The sequence below is a fragment of the Eublepharis macularius genome, chromosome 14, assembly GCF_028583425.1.
Source record: "Eublepharis macularius isolate TG4126 chromosome 14, MPM_Emac_v1.0, whole genome shotgun sequence".
In the NCBI taxonomy this organism is placed as follows: Eukaryota; Metazoa; Chordata; class Lepidosauria; order Squamata; family Eublepharidae; genus Eublepharis; species Eublepharis macularius.
In genome coordinates this window covers 18,533,271-18,559,076 of record NC_072803.1, presented here as the reverse complement: position 1 = coordinate 18,559,076, position 25,806 = coordinate 18,533,271, and the positions used below count along the sequence as shown (strand labels likewise).

General features: G+C 42.9%; 1 protein-coding gene across 3 annotated transcripts; it reads left to right on the top strand.

Moving 5' to 3' along the window:
- Nucleotides 1-1,440: 1,440 nt before the first annotated feature.
- Nucleotides 1,441-24,862, top strand: FAM118B (family with sequence similarity 118 member B). Of its 3 annotated transcripts, XM_054998408.1 has the most exons (9): nucleotides 1,441-1,530; nucleotides 7,833-7,882; nucleotides 8,977-9,060; nucleotides 10,760-11,012; nucleotides 13,532-13,759; nucleotides 18,234-18,362; nucleotides 22,719-23,004; nucleotides 23,592-23,648; nucleotides 24,742-24,862. In XM_054998408.1, the coding sequence occupies exons 3-9, from the start codon at nucleotides 8,984-8,986 to the stop codon at nucleotides 24,744-24,746; spliced, it is 1,035 nt and encodes a 344-aa protein (XP_054854383.1). In that variant the 5' UTR covers nucleotides 1,441-1,530; nucleotides 7,833-7,882; nucleotides 8,977-8,983; the 3' UTR covers nucleotides 24,747-24,862. The 3 variants fall into 3 exon arrangements, with proteins under 3 accessions (XP_054854383.1, XP_054854381.1, XP_054854382.1); XM_054998406.1 differs by lacking the exon at nucleotides 24,742-24,862 and having other exon boundaries at nucleotides 23,592-24,728; XM_054998407.1 differs by lacking the exons at nucleotides 7,833-7,882; nucleotides 24,742-24,862 and having other exon boundaries at nucleotides 23,592-24,728.
- Nucleotides 24,863-25,806: the final 944 nt, after the last annotated feature.

Here is a 25,806-nt window from a genome sequence, read left to right as displayed (position 1 = left end):
CAGCCCTGAATGGCCAGGATTGGGTCCAAAGCAGCCAGGATAGGTGATGTCAGGGGGTGGGGAAATATGCAAATCAGTTATGCTAATGACACATTTCCGGTGATGGCAAGGGGCGTGGCATACGCTAATGAGTTATGGTAATGAGTCCCTCTAGCTCTTTTTCTATGAAATGACCCCTGGTAGTCAGTATATTTTATTCAGTATATTTTATTACTAACACTGTTTTGTTAAAAACTTCCAGTTCTATAGCTCTAGTTTTCCCTGCCTTTAATTAAAAAAAAAAGTATTTAAGTGCCATTTAGGTTTTGAATGAAGCATCCATAATACTGCGACTAGTAACTTGGCCCCGTTAAATATAATATAAAAACAACAGGGCAAAAGGTTCTACCTCTTCTTTTGCATGATATGCTAGTTTTCTGTTTGCACAAGACTATTAACCTAGAGACACTTTTTTAAAAAATGTGATTCCCTTCCCAGCAGCCTGAAATGGTACAGTCGGTGTACCAGCAGGCGTTCTGCCACTTCATTCTGCAGCATATTTACAGCAAATCTGCCACTAACTGGAAAAAGCAGATCTTTTAGAAAGCAAACTGTTCAGTTATTAATAAATATAGCTTTCCTTTCCTTTTAACGTCTAGCTTGAAGAAGAGTTCTGAGCTTGCTCATTAATTTGTAAGTTGGATCAAGATGGGTAGCCGTGTTAGTCTGTCTGTAGCAGTAGAAAAGAGCAAGAATCCAGTAACACCTATAAGACTAACAAAAATTGTGGTAGGGTATGAGCTTTCGTGAGTCACAACTCACTTCTTCAGATCTGTGAGCTTCAGATCTTGATCTGTGACTCAGGAAAGCTCGTACCTGACCACAGATTTTGTTAGTCTTATAGATGCTACTGGACTCTTGCTCTAATTTGTAATATCCTACTATTATTTCTAGATTCCCCCACACCAGGGGAAAATTCATAATATCAATTTATTCCTTTTGACCGTCGAGGTTTTTCCTTAGATATTGGTTGTTTTCGACTTGGAGGAGCCCTCTTGTCTATTCTTAGCCTCCAGGTAGTGGCTGGAAATCTCCCGGAATTACAACTGGTCTCCAGGCCACAGAGATCAGTTCACCTGGAGAAAACGGCTACTTTTTGGGGTGGACTGTATGGAATTATGCCATGCCAAGGTCCTTTCCCTCTCCAATCCCCACTTTCTCCAGGTTTCACCCCCTAGATCTCCAGGAATTTCCCAACTTGGAGCTGGCAACCCTATCCCCACTCTAATGAACCAACTGGCAAATCTAGCCGCCCCTACACCTTGCCACTGTCTGTCTGTCTGTCTGTCTGTCTCTCTCTAGGGCAGCTTCCATAGAGATGAGAAAAGCCTCCACCCAACTGGCACTTCCGATCTAAAGCAGCCGAGAAAGGAAAGGGGGCGGGCGATGGCGAAGGGACGCTCTAGCTCCACCATCCTGTGCTGCCGCAGAGAGAAATGTAATTGCTTCCTGCTGACCGTGTAGCTGCCGCCGGTTGCATTGCCCTGCAAGGTAAATCCTTCTGCTTCCCGAGCCGTGAGGCATGCGGGCTCTCTTATGTGGACGGGGCGGGTGGAATGCAGAAGGAGGGTCTCCGGGGCATCCAAAATTATTGGCCCAACCCTACTGGGAATTGTTGCATCAAAAGGATGGCGGGGAAAACAATGTTGTTATTGTGGAGACTAAGAATAATTCGGCAGAAGCTTCTGCCGTAGGGGTCAGCTTCGTCTATTTTTCTGTTGCAACAGAAATGGCTGGATTTGCCGGTTGTTTGCTTAGAGGTGTACAGTGCTCTGATGCTAAGCTTGTTTACTCGGAAGGAAGCCCCGTTCTCCCTCCTCCCCTCCAGCTGGGTTTCCTTCTAGATAACTGTGCTGAAAGGTTGCATCCAACCCTGGTTTGTGTGGGAGTACTGGGAGTTCCGCAGTTTTTGTGGGATATCTTAACAAACAAAATATCTTTTAGGTCGGTAGCAGAGCTGGTCTGTTGTAGAACAGTAGGATTTGAGTCCAGCAGCACCTTAGAGACCAACAAGATTTTCAGGGTGTAAGCTTTCGAGAGTCACAGCTCCCTTCTTCAGACATACGTCTGAAGAACTCATGTCTGAAGAAGGGAGCTGTGAGTCCCAAAAGCTTGCAACCTGAAAATTTTGTTAGTTTTTAAGTTTCTGCTGGACTCAAACAGAATATGTTGTGGGAGACTCATGCTTGCCAGTAAGCTGTGCCTTCTTTGTGCTGTTGCTAGTGATTGGTGAATGTGCATGTTCAGAAGCCCACTGGTCTTGATCCCATTCATCATGTTAAGTACTTGTTCAAATGAACCCTTTAGAGATCTGTCAGATGACTTATCTATACAGGCATAGGTCTGATTAAACTTGGTACTGCAGTTTTAGACAGCAGACAGCCACCCACCTACTGTCTGGAACAGAAATGGTGCCCTTTAGTTAGGCTGTGGATAACTTGACAAATGGAAGATTCATCCCCTCTTACAAGTCCAGACCTCGATTATTACCATAGCAAATTTGGAAAGGATCCAGCTGGGGTTGAATCCAGCCTCTGGAATCAAGGCAGGATTTCCTATGAGTAAAGTACATCGGCAGCTGAAAATGTACAGCGGAGTATTCTCTTCGGAAGAACATCTCTCCCCTTCCCCCAAACCAAATTGCCCCCTCAGAGACAAGGTTTGTGAAGAGAACAGTGGCTCTTTCTGCACTGTGTGTGTTGTGGTGACAGGGATGTTGACGCTGCATTCCTTGTCTCCTTCTTGCAGTGACCATTTGGTAAAATTGGTTGTAATGATTTTAAGTAAATGTGTGTATTTGTTTTTAAATGCTTGGTGTGGTATAGATGAAGAGTGGGGGGTGAAAGAGAGGGATGAGTGAGTGATATGATTGGCTGATGACTGAGAGTGTGGGCGGAGTGAATGCAGTTTTGGACTGAGAGTGGAGAGAAAAGATTCAGCCAGGGCAAGAGAGGCAAGCTGTGTGCAGCCTTAGCATGTTTAAGCATTTCTGTGAAAAATATTGAGTCTGGTTTTAGCAGGCAAGCTGTGTGCAGCCTGAGTATTTTAAAGCAGTTCTGAGAGAAATATTGAGTCAGGAAAAGAGAGGCAAACTGTGTGCAGCCTGAGAGTGTCCATGTATTTTTGAGAGAAAGGCTACCTGTGTGGAAGCCTGAAATGTGTGTGTTTGCGAGACTATATATTTATTCTGTTTGAAAAGGGAAACTGTGTGTGCGCTTGAGAGAGAAAGTCTATGTGTATCTGAGTGAGAGGTTGATATCTGAAGCAGGCAAACTGTGTGAATCCTGAGAGAAGATCTGTGTGACTGTGTCTATGAAAGGAAACTTTAAGAACCAATAACACTCTTTGAAACCAACAAGCTTAAGAAATAATATGAAACCGATACACTTCTTATAAAAATAAAACTTTACTTTTGTTTAATGTCCCAGTGTATCTGTCATTCCTGTATTCCATTCCTATCCTCAAGGCCACATAGTACCATGGAAAGCCTGACCCTTGGGCATGTTACTAAAGGGGAAATTTAAATACAATATCATGGAATATAATATTCCTGGTGGCAGCAATCTACCTAGAGGGTGTAAGAGAAAGATTAAAGGAAAAATCTACCCAAGAGAAAGAAAGGGTTGTAACATTGGTTCTAAAAAAACCTCAAACAGATAGTTAGCCTGCTTGGAAGTCCAAAGATTTCACCACCATTATTTACTTATTTTTCACATTTAGATTCTCAAGAAGCCTGAGGTGGTGTATTTAGTGTATTCAGTCCTCTCAACAGCCCTGTAAGACAGATAGGGCTGAGAGAGACTGGTACAAGGTGCCGCAGTGAGCTTCGTGGCAGGGGTTCAAACCTCTATCTTTCTGGGGCAAATCTGACATTTGCACGACTGGATCCATGCAAGGCTGATGTCATGGGTCGGTATCATCTGGTAAGACTCAACTGCAACTCTTAACTAGTTGTGTTGCAGCCACCACTACCTGCCCTGTTTCACTGGGCCAGTATAGAGATAATAGCCATGGAAACTAACTAAATACCAAAGAAGAATGCACTTAAGCAATATGGTTGAGCTTATTACTTAGTCTGTAAACCTTATTTGAATAGCAAAAGTCTATATTTCATGACCTGAGGCAAAACTGGCCACCTGTAACCATAAGTAAACAAGCGGTATTTCTGATGTGCAATAAAAGACTCTTAAACCTTCAAAGTGCAAGTGCTCATCAATTCAAGTATATCAGAATAAATACCATAATCTTATACAATTAGTAAACATATCACAAAAAGTGCCAGTGTCTTTTACAGTCTCCATGGAGTAAGCAATAAATAATTCTACATAATTCATAATAAGTAGTTCACATCCATAAACACAATCACGTTTCAATATTCCACCAAAGTTCATGGATATTGATAAAACCAATAAAGAAGAGAAGGTCCAGAGTTGTTCTTGGTCTCTCCTGTAACTATACGATGGGCAAACCAGAATTATTCTTCCTGTTTTGGAGACGCTTTCTTCAGGGTAGTTACAACCACAATAAATATCCTCTGATTGGTTGATTGATTGATTAGACTTCTATCCCTCCCATCCTGCAAGTGGACTCAGGATGGGTAACAGCAGTAAAAACATATATTTTACAATAAAATCACAGCATTTCTATAAAAACTAACCCCAGATAGGGACCCTACAACCCTCCCCTGTCAATAATACACAGGGGGCGGGAAGAGGAGGGGGAAACAGGCCATTCAGTTTGCATTGCAACTCACATAAAGGGCCAGATGACTACTAGGCCAACCTCAACCATATGTCTGGCAGAACATCTCAGTCTTGCAGGCCCGCTGAAAAGATAGATGATCTTGGTGGGCCTGCATATCAACCGACAGAGAGTGGTGGATTAACTTAACTGGAAACATTACAACTTCTCTGTCCCATGCCAGGCAGGGGACTGTTTCACTGGGCAGCAGCATCAGGATTGGACTCCTTTGACAGAATTGGGCACACTATGCCTGACTGTCGCTTTCTGACAGAAAGAGCACTTACTGGGGTGTTTTGCCCAGTTCTCACCAAACATGAAACTAAACTCAGATATATGAGAACAGATTATTAAGTGTGATCAGTTCTGGACTACTGATTTTTGTGGGTCTGTTGAGAGTATTAGTGTGGCCTCCACTAGGAAGAATCCCTGGGGTGAGAGTCTCATATGGCTCTGCCACTTACTTTATTTACTTCATTTATATCCTGCTTTTCTCCCTAGTGGGAAACCAAAGCAGCTTACATCGTTCTCCTCTCCTCCATTTTATCCTCACAAGCCTATAATTCGAACCTGGGTCTCCCAGTTCCTAGTTCAGCACTCTAACCACTACACCACGTTGGAAAAGTTTCCTGCCCCCCACAGAAAATAATTTTTCTTCACATAAAAATTATTCTTCCTTGTGCCTTGTGGGGAGCAGCTTTGCTGCTCTTTTTAAAGGAGAGTGTCCTACTTCAGAAATAGCATGTATACTAACAACATATACTAGAAATAGCATGTATACTAACAACATATACTAACAACAGATTTATATACCGCCCTTCAGGACAACTTAAAACCCACTCAGAGCAGTTTACAAAGTGTGCTATTATTATCCTCACAACAATCATCTTGTAATTAAATCCTCTTCTCTTCTCTTCTCTTCTCTTCTCTTCTCTTCTCTTCTCTTCTCTTCTCTTCTCTTCTCTTCTCTTCTCTTCTCTTCTCTTCTCTTCTCTTGCTGATTAAGATGTTTCATTTTCTGTCCTGATGCACCTTCTGTAACAAGGAAGTATTAGTTAGCTTAGAGTGGGTTCTTTTTTTTTCTTAGTTTGGAATGAGATTGTTCTGGTCGGTCAGGCAACAGCTTCTTCCTCCTCCTGACTTCTGGTGCTGTAAGGTGTCTTTAACAGTGGCTTTCCCCTCCTTTTAAGAAGTCATAAAACATGTTGATGTCACTCACAGTGTGATTCAAAGCAGAGACACAACCTTTTAAGTCATTGGGCTTAGAAGGGTGTGACATGGTTAAAAATGTCACTCAGGTAATAATACTGACCAGGTGTATGCATATGTTGCAGAAATCTTGCTGAAGCTATGCAGATGTGGTCAGTATGTGAGTAGGAGTTCTTCCTCAAACCCTATCTATGCATTTATATTCTGCCTTTCTCCATGGAGGGAGAAAGGCAGAATATAAATGCATTTTTAACATGGTTCCTGTCACCACTGTGAGATCTCTATCCTGTGAGATTTCTATCCTCCAGCGCACATGACAAATAGAGCCACACTGGATCATTTTGTTTGGCCCCTGAGACCAAGGGGAAAAGGCTGAGATGCTTGCGGTGCTACTTGGGCTCGGCTTGCTCCCAGTGTGGCTAGCCCAAGCCTCTTTCCTCTTTCATTTGCAGACACACCAGTATCTTTACAGAGAGACATTAGGGGTTTCCTGGCTACAGCTGCTGTAGGGACATCTTCAGTTTAAAGAAACTGAATACATTTGTATTAAAACTGCATGCTTTTACATATGAAAAAATAGCGTGGAAGGGGGGAAAGCATCGTTTCCTTTAGATTAGCATAGTTTCCTTTAGATTCTTCCATGGCAGCTTTGCTCATCTGAACAGGGTCTCCTGCAGGTGCCAGGCTGCACATGGGCAAAATCAACAACAGCCCGTACATGGGCTTTCTCTGTGATGACCCCTACTCTGTGGAACAACCTGCCTGAGGAAGTCAGGAGTGCCCCCACTCTCCTAGCTTTCCACAAACAATGCAAAACCTAATTATTCAAAAAGGCTTTTTACTCCAATGAGTGGGCTGTATTGTAGGGATGGGGTCTCAGATGCTTCGCTAATGAGTTAGGGACTGTAGATTTCACCACTATGTTGCCTTACATATTATCTGTTGCTTTAAATATGTACTCCTATGTACTACCTGTGCTTTATGTTGTCTGTCAGTCCTAGAATTGATTATATTCTGTTTCAGTATTTCTTCTATTCTGTATTCAATTCTTTGTAGTGCTATGTCTGTTTCAACTAATATCTGTTTACCCAATGACAGTTTATGGAAATGTCCTTGATACTGTATGGAAATATACTTGATACTGATTGTACTAATCTCATACTGTGTAATCGACCTTGAGTCTCAGTGAGAAAGGCAGACTATAAATGACATAAATAAATAAAATTATGCATGTATGTGTTTTCAAGATGCATCTTCTCAAAAGAAGCATTCCCTCCCATAAGTGAGAGAAGACAGGATGCTTCTTTTCACTTGGTGCCACCTGCCACTTTTATTTGTACTAGTATTACAATATAATACTCTTTTTAAAAGCAAGTTTGCACCTTTTTAGTTGTTAAAGTTAATAGATTAGTAAAACAGATTAATTGGCTAAATGTTATAGCCCTGCTATCCTGTGGACTTCCTTTGTGCTGCTTTACTGCTAACATACAAGGTAGAACTAGCAGAGCACACTGACAGCATTATTATTCTTTAGCAAAATACCTGTCCGGAATAGTGTTAATAAATAAAAACTATCACTATTAGGAAGTGCCTGAATTTCTCAGCATTGTATGAAATATAGTTAAAAACCTTGATTGTTAGCTTACAATCTTTCTCAGGGGCAGGGGAATGAATGAAACGCCTGCATTTTGCAGCTGCGCTTCCTTTTAACCTGGGAATTGTATTATCAAAGAGAACTGTGTGTTTTCTTTTAAAGTAAGCACTGCTTTCTCCCTTTGTTTTCGCTTAGTGATGTTTTCTGGATGACATCACATGTGAACTCTTAAATTTTGTTCCTAATCTAGTTTGACACCAGTTTCATCTGCCTGTGAGGACTACTCCTCCTCATAGAAAGGTAAAGGCATGTATAGAAAATATGAGTGGTATAGCTTGTAAAGAAACGAAATCTTCAATGAAAGGAGATGAAGCTTCCGACTTTGAAAAGCAAGTAAAATTTCTTCAGATCTTAGATGTTTAATTTCCCGACTGATATTTGAAAATATCCAGAGCTGACAACAGCAGTCATACCATCTCATGTTATATTCACTTTCTCACCTTTCAGTGTTGTAGGGTGAGGCAGATGTCGTCTGGTGAGACTATAAAACAGTTTATGGTAGCTTGAAAGCTATACCCGAGTGCTCTGGCTTATCTGTCTTAACCATCTGTTTTTAATTATTTTAATAGATGATTATTTTTTCATTTGTTATTACCTGTCTTGGGTCCTGACAGTGTCAGAAGAAAGGTGAGGTATAGAAATACTTTAAATCAGGGCTTTTTTCTGGGAAAAGTGGTGGTGGAACTCAGTGGTGAAACTCAGGACCACACAATGATGTCACTTTGGGTCAGCTGGAACAAGGATGGAGTTTTTTAAAGTTTAAATGACCCTCCGCGAAAATGGTCACATGGCCAGCGGACCCGCCCCCTGATCTCCAGGCAGAGGGGCATTTAGATTGCCCTCCGTGCCGCTCCAATGGGGCCACTTGCCATGTGACCATTTTCAAGAGGTGCCAGAACTCCGTTCCACTGCATTCCCGCTGAAAAAAAGCCCTGCTCTAAATAAATAAGTATTTGAGATCTTTTTTCATTTATTTATTAAAATGTTTTAGCCCACATTTCTCCGTTCATGAAGGCAGCTTAATTTAAAATACAGCAAAACCGCAACCTGTTAATTTGGCAATACTTGCCTGTGTGATTCACCACTGCCAGTCCAGGTGTTACTCAAGGCCACTTTTCAGTTTCAAGGAAGAGTTTGGTGTAAATTGCAACACAAATTTCTGCAAGTAACTCTTTGGTTATCCTTAAAATACTGCCTTTGTTAAGATTAAGATCCAGGTGCTCGCTACAGACAGCACATTCTTTGTATAACAGTGAGAGGACAATTTTTACTTGGGGAGTTTTTCTTGCTTACCTCCACGATTGTTCTCTGTGTTTCTTTCCTTTCCTTTCCAGAAACTGGATGGCTTCTAATGCAAGCCTGATTCTGGATAAAGCAGCTTTGTTAGAAGATGGGATTCCCCCAGCCAAAAAGCCCAGGTAAGCCTCACAGACAGTGTCGTTCATGGAAAAAATGACAGAACTTTCCATGACCTTGTAGTTTATTTCAGGAAGCAATCTTAATCTCTTACCTTCAGTTATTGTTCTGGAAACTATCAGATACATTCAGTGGTAGGATATGGAACTGCTGTCTTGTAAAATAGATGGTTCGATACATTTTGAACATTTTTGTTGTCCCACTACAGTACTTTCTTGATAAGGTCATTGCAATTCAGTAGTCTTTCCAGTTCTTGGGGCAAGGTGTCAGTGCCCCAAGCAGCTCCCTGAAACTCCCCATGACAAGTAGAAGCAGGAAAAAAGCACCAAGAATGTGATGTGTGCAAGTGAAGTATGTTTACATAATTTCTATTGGAAATTCAGTTTTTCAAGTCTCAGAATGTAGATTACCCTTATGTAGAACTGATGCTTTGTTTTAAATATATTTTGGTGCAGAATCTATACAGACATCATTTTATGGGTCATGTGTTTGGCTGAAAACTTCCTTGGATGCTGCTGTGCCAATAATTCCAGTCTACGTTTCTTTCTCCAGATGGGCTGGATTAATCATTAGGCCACACAATCTGTAGAGTGGGGCCCCAATCAAAGCAAGGCCCCTAAGCTGTCCCTAGCATGGAGGCTGCTCTCTTGCCATGTTTTGTGCATGTCCAAACCCTGCAGTAGGGAAAATAGTGCCCTCTGGTTGTTTCAGGTTGGGAAAATGCCATGAGGTGGAAAAGGCTTTTCTCCACTACTAGGGTTGCCAGCCTCCAGGTGATGGCTGGAAAGCTCCCAGAATTACAAATGATTTCCAGACCACAGAGATCAGTTCACCTAGAGAAAATGGCTGCTTTGGAGGGTGAACGTTATGGAATTATACCATACTGGGGTCCTTTCCCGCCCCAAACCCTGCCATCTCCAGGTTTCACCCTCCAAATCTCCAGGAATTTCCCAACTTGGAGACGGCAACCCTATCCACAACAGGGACCCAAAGCAGTTTACATCATTCTCCTTGCAGAGTGGTGATTCAGACCCGAGTCTCCTATATCCTACTCTGGAAGTCTAACAACTATACTACATTGGCTTGAGGGGGTAGGTGGCTGCTGTTGAGCGATAGCAAGTAGCCAGGCCAGGGTGAGTCATACAAGTCATGTGGTGTTAAGTCGCAAGTGGTTGTTTCTGGGTCTAGCCCCAATGAACTCTCCCTCAAAAGCCAAAACAGCCCTGAAACGGGCCCTGACCCCACCCCCTCCCTTTTGCTGACAGAAACCGAGCCTGGAATACTGAGTAAACTGTTATGGCTGCTTTGCAACAGCCACTGAGGGTATTTGGTTAAAGTTATAGGCACTCCTTTTATTATTTTGGTTTTTTTAAACTGTCAATGTTTTTTTTTTAATTTCATATTTTTCTGCAAACCTGGAGCATTTTTCAGGTATGCAGGAAGATCTACCTTGTCCACTCATGGCTCCAATCTCGGGATTTAAATATCCAAAGATCAGATGCTATACTAGACAGAATATTGGTCTGATCTTGCAGGCCTGTTCCTTTGTAAATATTGATTTTTAAAAGTTAAGAATATGTCTACTTATATGCGTAAAAGCCCCTTAGCCATACCTATATTTGTTTTAGCCATCATTTCCTCAAAGTGCAGCAATGTTGATGTGATTCAAGCATGCACTCCATTTCCTCTCTTTGGCTGCAGGAAATTATTGCCAAGTCTAAAAACCAAACGGCCCCAAGAGCTCGTGCTGGTGATTGGGACCGGCATAAGTGCAGCTGTTGCACCTCAGGTGCCGGCCCTGAAATCATGGAAGGGCCTAATCCAAGCCTTGCTGGATGCTGCTATTGACTTTGACCTTCTTGAAGACGAGGAGCGGAAAAAGTTTCAGAAGTGTCTCCGGGACGATAAGAACCTCATCCATGTTGCCCACGACCTTATTCAGAAATTGTCGCCAGTGAGTCAACTGTGCACAGAACTGCATGGCTTGCAAACCTGAGAGGAAAAAGAAAGTCAAACAGACCCCTTAGAAAACATGTGAATTGCTTTAGGCAGGGAGACTCACTGCAACTTAGACACTGCAGCTCAGACACTTGTTTGTCTTTAAGTTTGCTTTCACTTCCCCCAGAAAACATACATTGGAGGCTAAATATACTTCTTTCCTCCTTTTTGGTGTTTTCCTCGGTTGGAAGGGAGTTGTCTTTCACTTTTATTATCTACTATATCCTTTCCTCCAAGTATGTTAACGGTGGTGTATATAGTTTTTTTTCCCTCTTCCGGTTTGTCCTCACAACTATTTTGCAAGGTAGGTTGGGCTGAGAGAGAGAGAGAGAGAGAGAATGGTTTATGACCATCCAATGAACTTTATAATGGAATGGGGGGATTTGAATATGGGCTTACCCCTGTCCTAGCCCAACATTATGACCACTGCATCACACTCAAGTTTTCACACACACACACACACCCCCCATACCAGAAACTGTGTTACACTACATTGATCCATCTGACCCACTGTCTATGGGATTTCCCAAGATTGTAGGCAGAGGTTTTTCTTAGCCTTGCTTTTTTCTAAAGGAACTCATTTTACAGAGCATATATTCTACTCTGGTCCCTCTTGGTAGATACAGCCCTCTTGCTGGCCCCCAGTATGATGGGAAGAGTGGTATTTGAGCCCACGAATGCATGAATGAAACCTGTACTATGAGTCAACCAGTCGAGACTTCTCTCTTCCCTGAATGTATTTACACCCCTTTTTGAACTCATTTTCTTCTTTATAGCATATTTTGTAATCTGATTCTGTTTGTATGTCAGGTTTGTTTCAGGCATTATGCAGAACCACCATTTAATTTAATTATCTGTGGTTTGTTGATCATCAGAATAAGGTCTACTTCACTAATTATAGTCAGTTAGGGTGTACATCAAACTGGAACCAGAGTCATGACCAGGGCTTTTTTTCAGCAGGAACGCGGGGGAACAGAGTTCCGGAACCTCTTGAAAATGGTCACATGGCTGGTGGCCCTGCCCCCTGATCTCCAGACAGAGGGGAGTTTAGATTGACCTCGTGCTGCTTGGCGGTGCGGAGGGCAATCTAAACTCCCCTCTGTCTGGAGATCAGGGGGCGGGGCCACCAGCCATGTGACCATTTTTTCCGAGGGCAACCCACTGAGTTCCACCACCTCTTTTCCCAGAAAAAAAGCCCTGGTCATGACTAGGCTCTTGGTGCAAAACAATAGTTTATTTAAACTGTGTCACTGTCTATATGCAGAATTGACATTTTCTGTCAAGCCAATTGGATTGACCACTCCAGATATTGAAGTGGTTGATCCAACTGGACTGACAAAAAATGTCAAGTCAGAATCTGAAGTTTTTATTTTTAGCCATAGTTAGCCTCAATTGTGGTCTTGCTCGATGTACAACATAGGCATCCTATTTAATCTTGGCTTGTTCCCTGGTAATGCCCTCCTAGGTGAGGCAAACCAGGATTTGAGTCATCATCTGTGAGAATTCCAGTTTCGCAACCTAACTGTAGTTAAAATTAACCATGGTCTACTTAAGGCCTGAACTCTGTGTGTCATGTACAAACATAGTAAGGCCAAACTCACAGATCCTGTTTTGTTCTCTGTGCCACCCTTTCAAGTAGTAAAGACAGAAAGCAAAGGATAGGAATAAATGAACAGTTTGAATGACGGAGGGAAAGATACACTGCAGCCCTCTTAATCTGTCACCCAGGTTATTTTGGAGTTCAGTGTCATTTAATTTATGGAGTTAGATGTAGCAGCCAAGATTGCCAACACCAAATCTTCAAAATGGTGAAATCCCAAGGGAATTGTAAAGATTTCCTAAATGATCTCTCCAAACTGAGTTATTTTGGAAGACCGTGAATGGGTCACCTGTGAGGGGTTTTTTTTTTAAAGTGATAAATAGTAACCATGGAAGGAGGGGGAAACTCAGAAATTCACATTAGGCCACAGTATGCTACAAGGGATTAACCCTTTTCCTCTGCATATGTTCTCAACCACAAGTCAAATTGTGTGTCACACGCAAACATAGTAAATTCACATACAGAGATCTTGTTTTGTTCTCTGTGCCATTCTTGCCGTGGTGCAAGCTGGGAAAACAGCTTGGTTGCTACAGGGGAGGGCATGAAAACAATGAAATCATCATTGTTGAGGCCAGCCAGGATTGAAACGATCATTTGTGAGCCAAATTCTGATTTCATAAACTAACTTTGGTTAAAATAAACCATAATTTCACTTTGTGTCTGAGCTGAGCCTCAGACATCTATGTATTTCATTAAAGACTGTATGTGGTCAGTGAAATACACTCCCAGGTAAACATACCCAGACTTTTAGTCTTGTCCCTCCCTTTTTTGCCAGACATTGGCAAACAATATCCACTCCTCTGCTACTGAAATTAAAGTACTTTATTTAATTTTTTTAATTGACTGATCTGGGCATGATGTTATTTTCTTGACAGCGCACAAGCAATGTCCGTTCCACATTCTTCAAAGACTGCTTGTATGAAGTCTTCGATGACCTGGAGTCCAAAATGGAAGACACCGGGAAACATCTGCTCCAGTCTGTGCTCCATTTGATGGAGAACGGTGCTCTAGTGCTTACCACCAACTTTGACAACCTGCTGGAAATTTATGCTGCGGACCAAGGAAAGCAGCTTGAATCTCTTGACCTCACAGATGAGAAAAAGGTGACTGGGTACACTTGTGCTTATAAAGGGCGGTAGATCTAGCTTGGGAATCCACTGATTTCTCAGTGCCACCCCCAGTCTTTTGGTGATGCTAATAAAACATACAACCTTTGTGCTACTTACAGTTAGAAAGCCATCCTTAAAACAAACACTGATGGCAGCTGGTACTTTGCCAGGTTGTTAAGAGGCAAGAATAGGTCCCCAGATGTTCATTCCAGGCCTCGGCATTTCTTGAGATTTCAGATTATGCCCAGAAATGGATGCTAGAATTATTTGTAAACCACTTTCCATGCTTCTGGGTAATGTTAAGAGTAGCAACTTGTGTATCTCTCTGTAGGATTATGCATTTACTATCCAGAGGAGTTAGCCGTGTTAGTCTGTAGTAGCAAAATAGTAAAGAGACCAGTAGTACCTTTAAGACTAACCAACTTTATTTTAGCATAAGCTTTCGAGAGCCACAGCTCTCTTTGTCAGATGCACGCATCTGATGAAGAGAGCTGTGGCTCTTGAAAACTTATGCTACAATAAAGTTGGTTAGTCTTAAAGGTGCTACCAGGGCCGGTGCCAGAGGTTCTGGCGCCCGAGGTGGCACGCGCGCGGACTGCATGATGACATCATCGCAGATGTCATCACGTGCCATGGGGGGGCTGGGCAGCTCGCGGAGCCCCAAGCACAGAAGCTTCAAGCTGCTGCTGGGGCGGCGCGTGGAGGCTGCTCCGTGCGCCGCCCTAGCAACAGCTCATGGCTTCTGCGCCTGGCTGGGGCAGAGGAGCGCGCAGCGGAGCTGGCGTGGCTGGCTGCAGCAGCAGCTGCAGCCAGCCATCCAGCCCCATGCCGCCGCCGCCACATGCCCCAGCCGAGCGCAGAAGCTGCAAGCCACTGCTGGGGCGGCGCGCGGAGGCTGCTCCATGCGCCACCCCAGCAACAGCTCACGGCTTCTGCGACCGGCAGGGGTGGAGGAGCACGCAGCGGAGCTGCTGTGGCCGGCTGCAGCTGCTGCTGTAGCCAGCCAGCCAGCCAGCTCCGTGCCGCCACCGCCATGCACCCCAGCTGGGCGCACAAGCCGCGAGCCACTGCTGGGGCGGCGCCTGGAGGCTGTGCCCAGCTGGGGTGTGTGGCGGCAGCAGCAGCAGCGCAGAGCTGGCTGGCTGGCTGCAGCAGTAGCTGCAGCCCAGTCATGCCAGCTTCTCTGCATGCGCCTGCGCCTCCGCCCCCGACACCCCCTCTGGCGCCCCTCCAATGCCCGCGTGCCCGAGGTCACCGCCTACCTGGCCTCCATGGGCGCGCCGGCCCTGGGTGCTACTGGTCTCTTTACTATTTTGCATTTACTATGGGTGTTTTCCTGGAAGGGGGTTTCATGTAGTTACTCATGCATCCTCTTATCTTTCAAAGGTGCCCTTATTCCAAGAAGCAAAGACACACAATTACTGACAGACATGTTTGAAGGAACCCCTCGGCTTAGATGAGCGGATAGTCCTTGCACAACTCTCCTCTTCCCCTCCTCCCCCGGTGCTTCCTAGAAACTTTCTTCTACTGCTTTGATTCTCAGACTTTTTGAAATGGGACCAATTTATAAGCTTACTGTTCTGTTCTAAACCCACTTCTGAACCTACTAAACCTAATATGCATTTTGGCACCTGTTTGCAATGAAATTCCATGCTGCTTTGCTTCCCCAACATAAAATGCATAAGTCCTATGTCAGTTAATGCTGAATACACGTATACATTTTTAATAGTTAAAATATATATAATGATGCTAGACAATAAGCAGTATTTTTTGGCCTCTTCCTATTTTATGCGGAGGCAAACTGAAATTTCCCACTGAGCCTCTTCTCCCTGTTCACCTTGTTTCCCTTCTCTTCCCTCCTGTCCTTTTCAGACCTGATCCCCTGTTTGAGGACCATTATTCTACAATCTAGATCATGTTCATTCAGTTTTAGATGCCAAACAGGCAAGTCAATGGAACTATAATTCGGCATGACCTTAGAGTTTATCTGGAATAGGTCGAAAAAGTGACATCTTTCATAAAATGTGTTAATGCCAGAGATTTGATCAGGTAGTGCTAAAGTAATAACAACTTTTAGTATGTAGAGAGTTCATTTTTTTGGCCATTAAATAATCCCAGCCAGCTTCCACAAAAATCTTGCAAGGACAGCAGTTTCCAATCAAAGAACATGGCTGGAACTCATAAAAGTGCCTTAGAGCCTATCATGGCCAGTACTGTGCCTATCATGTGCCTATCATGGTCAGTACTGTGTACTCTTGACTAGCAGCAGCTTTCCAGGGTCTCAGGTGGAGGTATTTCACATCACCTCCTACCTGACTTTCAGTGGGAGATGTTTTTTTTAACATTCGATTTATATACTGCCCTTCAGGACAACTTGACATCCATTCAGAGCAGTTTACAAAGTGTTCTTATTATCCTCACGACAATCACCTTGTGAGGTGGGTGGGGCTGAGAGAGCTTTGAGAGAGCTGTGACTGACCCAAGGTCACCCAGCTGGCTACAAGGTGAGGAGTGAGGAATCAAACGCGGTTCTCCAGATTAGAGTCCTGCTGCTCTTAACCACTACACCAAACTGGCTCTTCAAGGACTGAACCTGGAACCTTCTGCATGCTAAGCAGATGCTATGCTATTGGGCCATGGCACCTCCCCGCATCTTTTCTGAAATGACTAATTGAGTCCTAAATGGCATTAAACCTTATTTAAAGTCTTTGCAGTGCATCTTGTCTCTCTTCTGTTTTTCATGTAAGTTCCTTTTGTTTTGTTTTTCTCCCCCAGAACAAATTCCAGGGATGGTCTATAATAATTTACGCTAATTTACACAGCTTTGGCAGAGATAATATCATAAAACCAAAGCTTAAGAAAATGTGCAAAAGCTAATGCCTATTTGTTTTTAGCTTCTTTAAGATGAAAACTCCCATTTGCAAGCCCTTCTTTGGAATTGGCCTGATGCCTAGCTTACTCCAAAAGGCATGTAAAGAGCAATGGGAGAATTGTATCTTTTAATCTTTTTTCATATGTGTGTTTTCATTCTGCATGTCACATACATTCTTGCACTCTGTCTTCTACGTGACTTTTCAGTCGAACATTGTGGGAATATTTGCAGTTCAGCATTTTGGAAGAATGTAAGATTAGAACAGCATGACAAGACATTTTTGCAGCACCTTGAATCTTAGAAATGTTACTTTGATAATATCTGTTGAAGAACTTTTTGAAAATTTTCATTGTAGTTGCAGGACAAAAGAAACATGCAGAATTTTATCCTGGAAATAAAAACAAATATTTTTTTTAAAAAAGCAAAATCAAAACTTAATTTGCTTACTTTTTCTTGTAAGGTAATAAGAATTTAGTTTCTTTGTACAACAAATGTAAATGTACCAATCTTTAAAAGGTAGAATGAGGTGTGTTTAGGCAAATATGTGTATTCTACTGTGGTGAATTCAGTATTTCAACTGCAGCATATGCTTTAGACAGGTTTGCCCATTTTGTCATTTGTTTTTTCCAAACAAAATTTTGGACACAAAACAGAGGTACAACAGCAGGGTGTCGAGTTCAGAAGAATAGACAGATGGTTGAGTTAAGGAACCATAGTTAGGAAAGGATTTGGAAGGGCCATGATGACTTACCCAGATGAACAGGATGGATCCTTTATATTTTAGGAGCCCCAAACTAAAGGCATAATATAAAAGATGGAATGTGAAGCAGCAACCAGGGCTTTTTTTCTGGGAAAAGAGGTGGTGGAACTCAGTAGGTTGCCCTCGGAGAAAATGGTCACATGACTGGTGGCCCCACCCCTTGATCTCCAGACAGAGGGGAGTTTAGATTGCCCTCGCAATCTCAACTCCTCTCTGTCTGGAGATCAGGGGATGGGGCCACCAGCCATGTGACCATTTTCAAGAGGTTCCAGAACTCCGTTCCACCCCGTTCCCGCTGAAAAAAATCCCTGGCAGCAACCATGTACAGAATGTATCCTTAGTCAGGGCAGATGTCTCCATTACACAACATCCTGTCTTTGTGATGGCAATCTCTTTCTCTTGTGCTACAGAGAATTGTAAGCAATTCCTGACGCCAGTGAGCCACAGCCGGCATTCCAGCACAAGTCTTAGAACCTCCTGAGTAAACATATCCAACTGTGTGCCATGGTGAACTAAATCAGTTTGACCTGCAGAGACTGGGAATTACTTCCTTAGGCTTAGATTGCTTGCAGATATATGGGATTTATCTTATTTGCAGGTGCTGAGAGCCCCTTGGGGTCAGGGAACTGTAAACATATCCACACAGTGTTGAATTTCTGGAATGTGAGACTGGAGAGAAACTAAGAAACTTCTGTTAGTGGCCTGTCTTGGGCTGCTAACCTCTCGGCCAAGGTCAGCCTTTTAGAGAAATCAAATGGACTGATCTTTTTATATCAAGTTTCTTTTTGAATGTTAAATGCTTCTGCTGCTGCTTCTTTTTTAAAACTCATATTCAGGTGCTGGAGTGGGCACAGGAGAAAAGGAACCTTAGTGTTTTACATATCCATGGAGTGTACACAAACCCCAGTGGAATAGTGCTCCATCCTGCTGGCTACCAGAACGTCCTACGCAACACAGAGGTTATGGTGAGCTCTGTTTCTGGGGTTCATTGCCTTTAACAGTGGAGATAGATCAAGTTGGGTAGCTGTGTTAGTCTTTCTGTAGCAGCAGAAAAGAGCAAGAGTCCAGCAGCACGTTTAAGACTAACCAGGGCTTTTTTTTATGGGAAAAGAGGTGGTGGAACTCAGTGGGTTGCCAGTACAGGGGGCAACTCCTGGTGGGAGGTAGTGCCCCTGGTACCACATGTGCGCACGCAAAGTGCGCACATGCTCCCAGGACCACACAATGATGTAACTTTGGGTCATCTGGAACAAGGGGGGAGTTTTTTAAAGTTTAAATCGCCTTTTGGCGAAAATGGTCACATGGCCGGTGGCCTCACCTCCTGATCACCAGACAGAAGGGACCACAGAGGGTAACCTCTGCCTGGAGATCAGGGGGCGGGGCCACCGGCCATCTGACCATTTTCAAGAGGTGCTGGAACTCTGTTCCAGCTGTAAAAAAGCCCTGAGACTAATGAAATTTGTGGTAGAGTATGAGCTTTTGTGAGTTACAGCTTAGTTCCAGATACACAGGAATCATGTAGCCATCTGAAGAAGTGAGGTGTGACTCACAAAAGCTCATACCCTACTACAAATTTTGTTAGTCTTATAGGTGCTATTGGACTCTTGGTCTTTTCTACTTTAACAGTGAGTGACTACTTCCAGAACATAAGAAGATGCCAGCCTACATATTTCAAATACATGGACTCCAGGGCTATATTCAGTCTTCCAAAGGTCAGAGGTGGGTGCCTCAAGCCATCTATATAAAGCATTGCACATAAGCATACATAAATGCCTATAAATTGCTTGCTAATGCATGTTCTGATACATGTCTGAGTAAGAATACAGTCTGTCACTTTCATTTTGCTTTGAATAGGATGTGCATGGAAGCATCCATGTTCTCATGCAGTTGGCTGAGCAAAACATTTTTGATATGCTGCTAGAGTTGAATTGCAGAGTTGGCACCAGTTAAAAATTGTGTTCTTTCATTCTGAAACACGTATGTCACCAGACAGCCATGGTTTTTATGGCAAATAAGAAAGGAATTTCTGAAGCACTTAAAATATTAGAAATCTTCCATGGCACCTTCAAAAAGGTAACATTTGTTTCATATATGCATCATCAGTCTCTTCATCATGCATCTGACGAAGAGAGCTGTGGCTCTTGAAAGCTTATACTACAATAAAGTTGGTTAGTCTTAAAGGTGCTTGTAATGATTTCAAGTAAATGGGTGCATGTGTCTTTAAATGCTTGGTGTGAGCTAGGTGAAGAGTGGGGGGTGAGAGAGGGATGAGTGAGTGATATGATTGGTTGATGACTGAGAGTGTGGGCGGAGTGAATGGAGTTTAGACTGACAGAGAGAAAAGGTGGGAGTCAGAAGAAAGCAGGCTAGCTGTGTGCTGCCTGAGTATACTGAAGTATTTATGACAGAAATATAACCTGTGTGGAACCTGAACTGAGCATGTTTGTGAAAGGACACTCAAGTCAGGGAAAGAGAGGCCAGCTGTGTGCTGCCTGAGCAGGTTTAATATTTCTGTGAACGAGAGTCAGGGAAAGAGAGGCTAGCTGTGTGCTGCCTATATTTGAAGTATTTGTGAGAGAACTATTGAGTCTAGTGAAGGAGGCTAACTGTGGGTGAAGCATTAGAAGAGATCTGTGTGAATGAGTTTATAGGAAGTAACTTTAAGAACTAAGAACTACTTTTATGAAACCAATACGCTTCTTGAAAAATAAACATTTTGTTTTGTTATATCCCAGAGTAGCTGTCATCGCTATATCTCATTCATATCCTCAGGGCCACATAGAACCACGAAGGAGCCTGACGCTTAAACACGTTACCAAAGGGGAAATTTGAATAAAATATTTTGGAATAATATATTCCTGGTGGCAGCAGATTACCCAGACGGTTAAGGGATAGATTAAAAGAAAAATCTACCCTAAAGAAAGTACAGGTCATAACAGTGCTACTGGATTCTTTACTGTTTTGTTTCATAGGATACACATTTTTAAGCATGAGCCTACTTCTGTAGATGCAGTGAAGTGAATCCTCAGCCTGCAAAGTTTTTATACATGGAGAGCAAAGGAAAATTTCTGAACTGTGGTTTTAAAAAGGCTGGGCTTGTGAGGCTTCTTTGCAGGACTGAAAGGTATACATATGAGCCCAGTAATCATTCACAGCAATGGAAATCGGTGATAAAAAAGACTATTTCATTGCCAAAGAGTAGCTGTGTTACAGTGTAATTCTGTGCAGAGTTACTGTCGTCTCAGCCCACTGAAATCATTTGACTTAGATTGGAGTAACTTCACATAGGATTGCACTGTTTGTGGCTGCAAAAATACACGGGGATTGTGCGGCATCTTGAAGATTAGCATGTTTTTATTTGATCACCAACTTTTGGATACTAGAATCCGCTTCATCAGAGGCGTGAGGAAGAGGCTGTGGCTCTCAGAGTACCTAATGTGTGTGCAGAAAGTCCTGGGTTCGATCCCTGGCACCTCCGTTTAAAAGTATCGGGTATTAGGTGATCTGGAGACCCCGCAGAGGTACTGCCAGCCAGAGCAAATCATACCAAACTTTAACAGATCATGGGTCTGACTTGGTATAAGGCAGCTTTGTGTGTTCCTACTAGGTAGAAAAAAGGATTTTTTTAAAAAGATCATGCAAGTTCAAGAAATATTTGGAAAAGAAATGCGATGTTAAAGGGCAATTGTGGTCTTTTGAGGGACTTTAAATTTTATACAAAGGACTTTAACGAAAGAAAATATATTAAGATCTATACCATGGTATAAATATTAGCAATATAGTGTAACAATAATAATATCTATGAATAAACTGGGGGCTCGAGTGTTGTTAGAAGTCAACAAAGAAAAGGGGGAGGGGAAGGGGGGTGAGGTATATAGACATGTAGAAGAGTTAAATTGGATAAATATATTGTATTAAGTAATGATTGTATATTACCTCATCCAATAAAAATTTTATTAAAAAAAAAGCAATGTAGGAAGTACAAGATGAGGTGTAATTATGTAAAATTCAAATGTAACGAAGAAAAATACAGAGACTGTTCACTGGAAACTGTTGTTGAACTGCACGCATCTGTCCAAGTAACAACAACATTCATATACCCCTCTTCTAGGCAGAGTAGTGTCTTACTCAGAGTGACAAACAAGTCAGTGTTGTTGTTATCCTTACAATACGGCTGGGGAGCTGAGGCTGAGAGGAGTGGCTTTCCCAAGGCCATCTACCGAGCTCATGGCAGTAGCAAGATTTGAACCAGTAGACTGCTGATTCACTGCTGAACTACTTAACCAGTGTGCTACAGCAGCTCTAGGTTGCAAAAACATACGCTAGGATAAAAACTTGCTAGTCTTTAAGGTGCTACAAGACCCGTTTACTTTTGCAGACTATTTAATTACATTAAACACCTATAGAATCAGACAATGTTGAGGTCTGTTGAGTCCCTGGTTGATACTTTAAAGCCTATAAATTAATTTTAATTCAGCTATTTCCTGTTGGAGTCTCCTTTTAGAGTATCTGTGTTGTGTAATATTCTTCCAGATCAGCACCGAATGTTGTGGAAGACTGAAATGTCCACCCACATAAAAAAGGCTAAAAACAAGCAACAATTTTTAACAGATCAAGAAGGCCTCTGGGAGCCATTAAAATGTGTGCGTTTGTGGATCAGTTTTGGCCGTGCATGGAATATGATGGATTGTTGTATTGGGGGCTGCTAAGGAATGCTTCATGAGTTCCTATTGGATAGTGACTTTGGGGGTGGTAGGTATTCTTGGCTTGGCTTAGGGTGGACAAGAACAGGTTCTCAGGCCTGCATTACCTTGCCTTATCTGAACCAGCAGGAGGAACCCTTAAAGTTGCAGTACATCACTTGATGTATGCATTAAAAGAGAAGAGCTGTTGCCAAATAAAGTAGAGTAAAGAATGCTGGGGAAGATGCTACTTAGAATGAGAATGTCGCTTCTCCACCTTTTCCTGTGGGAATGCAAAGGAAAGCAACGCCATCCTTCAGCCCTGATTTCCCTGTGGGTAGCCATAGAAGGGGAATTTGGTTTCTTCAGCATTTCAAAATGAGCAGAGAGATATGCTGGTGAGCATTTCATCCTTTAGGAGGTTAACAGGTTGAACCATCCTGAACCACTTGAGTCATCTATAGGTTGTTTTTGCAAGCACCTGTGCTCTGACACATGTGGGTTGATTGATCGATCCATGTTGAGTAGATGGTTGTGCCTTTACAATGGAGCAAGTCAAGGTGACCACTTGCTTCCTTGCAATTCTAGAATGCCATTTTTTTTGCTAAGGTAGAGATTCTGTCCCCTTTTCTCTTAAAGCGGGAGATCCAGAAGTTGTACGAAACCAAATCCTTTTTGTTTCTGGGCTGTGGTTGGACTGTGGATGATACCACGTTTCAGGCCCTCTTCCTAGAAGCTGTGAAGCACAAATCTGACTTGGAGCACTTTATGCTTGTGCGTCGTGGTGATGTGGACGAGTTCAAGAAACTCCGAGAAAACATGCTAGACAAAGGGATTAAAGTGATTTCCTATGGGAACGAATATGCCGACTTGCCCGAATATTTTGAGAGGCTTGCAAATGAAATCTCCAGTCGGGGTCGAGCAGGTAAGAGCAGGCCATCTCTCGAGGGATGAGTTTCATCTTGAACAGGACTACCTAACTGGGAATCCACAAATCAATTGTCTCTCTGTTTTAGTCTGATCACATTTTAATACAAGTTTTATTTGTAAGGGAGAAAAGTAATTTTCAAAAGAGGGATCAGGACATACTACAACTTCAGTGTTGCATGTCATCTTGGGAATGGAATACACAAGCTGTACGCAAGTGCAGAATGTGGTAATAGAATCAGGTTTAGCTTCTGGAGAATTTGGGCTTTCGTTTAAAAACAAAAGGCAAAGTTCTAGACCTCATGTCTGGAAGGTACATGGGCAATGCCTTTTAGGACACTGGAGATCACAGAAGTGGCTGTGTTAAGATTTCAGCTGGATGATGATGAGGCTTCAGTACTTTGCATCATGACCCTCAGTGTGGTAGCAAATCACCATCAAGTACTTAAAAACCACTTTTGAAACAGGAGGCTGGCAAAGGTGCAGGCTGATCCCTCACCTCTCTTGTAGCCCAGTCTGAGTTTGGATGAAATAGTAGCTGATCTGCCTCCCTCCAATCACTGGACTTTCCCCCCAATCTGCCAGGTCTGCCTCGAGAAGGACAGCTAAACGGCACAGGTGGAGCACACGCTGACTTCAGAGGTATGAAGTTTACTTAATACTCTCGCTCTTTAAGGCTGGCTTGTGCGGACAAGTTTTGCCAGCCAGCGGCTACCTTTGGCACATGAAATTACACATTCATGTGATTTGTAATAAGGGCTCAACCACTGTGGAAGGCAGCTGGCAGAAAGCAAATGCATCCTTGATAAGAATGGGGGGGGGGAGATGTTTGAAGGAGCTCCTCCCCAGCTGTGACGATACAGGATTGGAGGAACAAGTATGAGGGATTTGAAGAACCTAATAGCTGCTGGGTTGGGGCTAATTCTAAAACTGGTAGTAGTGTTTCTATTTTTTGAAAAAAGGGGAACTATGCTCCTTGTGCAAACGAACTATACAACATGGAACAAAAACCAAGCGTGGACAGTTAAAATAGACCAGGGAAATTGGTATGTAGAAATGAAAGTGAGCAGCTAAAATCGAAATAGGGTGTGTTCTAGTTGTTGCAGATAGGCTTATATGGTTTTCTCTTTCCACTGGGTAATCTTTATCACTACCACTCTTGCACAAGTGGCTTGAATTTCCTGTTGACTTCTTTGTAACATCCCCCCCCCCCATTTCACTGGATAGTTAAAACTATTCCAGCATAAGGAACCCTTGGGCAAGATGTGTAGGTTTTCTTTGGGGCATATAAGCAAGGACAGAGAACAAGTAAACCTCGTGGGTATCTTCTTTACCCCCCTTCCAAGACTACGTATCCTCATGGGTCTATCAATTGCTACTAATCAAGGTGACAAAAAGGAGCCTCCATATTCAGAGGCAGTAAACCTCTAAATACTAGGTAGCCTTGGTCTCTTTCGATGGTTGGCTTGTTGGGGCAAGTAGCTGGCTACCGTGAGAAATGGACTAGATTGACTGCTGCTCCGATCCAGTAAAAGCACCTCTTATAGAATGTTTAGAAGTTGTTCATAAAGCATGGTTGGAATCCCGCACAGCTGGAGGGCATTTTTTAAAAAGGGCAAGGAGTGATTCAGCAATGGGGCATGAATTGGAAGACATCTCTTTCAATTTAAATAAGCTGCTTGTTACCAAATCTCTCTAGTTGTTAAAGGGTTTTGAATGTTTCCTGTTGCTTTAGTTTAAGAGCAGAGTCCACAGTACCCACTAGATGCCGGAAGACACTGACCTTCATTCCGGGTGCGGCTCCCAAGTATGCACAGGTCTCCATCACAGCAGCCCCCTCTGCATTCGACACGTTAATCCTTATGCTGACAACTGAAAGGAAGATACTGGCGTCTCTTAGTAAGGCATGCTGCTTTCGAGGTCACTCCAGAAGGAAAAACGAAGCATTACTTCCTCTGCAGCTGGTTCTTGCAGTGCTGGAGTTCTAGCTGCTGTCATGACACGTGAAACTTAAAACTTCTTGGACCCTCCTTGACTTGGGCATGAAGACTCGTCAGCATCAATGCAATGTCTTTTTTTCTATTTAAGGCTGTCTCCGCAGGGAGATCTGGTTGTCCCCCTTTGAACAAGAGTTTGCTACTAGTGCTTTTTGTATTCTGTAACATTTCCAACTGAAACATGAGCATTTTTAAAAACGACTTGAAGCTCTTAATTTTTTAGTCCTTTCTTTATATGGTGTTTTATATTTTGAAGCTGTAATAAAAAGTTGTTCTCATTTGTCTCGAGTGGGAGAGCTCCTTGAGGGAACCCAACACAGCCAAAGGAAAAAATGACACAGCTTATTTTTTTCCAAGTTGTAGAGAGTCAAGAGAGGCAACTCTGCCACTTTTAAAGTGTTTATCCTCATGGAAATCTTTCCCCATTAAACCCGTAGAAAGAGTTCAACATAACATACTGGTCAGGGTAGAGCACCGACTGATTCCCTTGGCCACTGCATGAGAACGAGAGCCCTCTTCTGGAGCTGCCTGTCTCATGAAGTGACTTTAGGATTTCCTGGAAAAGGGCTGAATTTTATAAGCAGCAGGGGAGAGGTTTAATCTCTTGCATCACCAGTTAAGCAGATCTCAAAGTGTTGAGTTTTTTTCTTCTTCTGCTTCAGCTCCACTACCAGCAACAGTGAACTAGATAGATGGACCTACAGACTCATTCAGTAAAAGGCCACATCATAATAGGACGATTAAAATCCTCCAGTGGCTCTTCGCTGACTTTCTGTGTCGCTGCTGGCTTTGTTGACAATGGC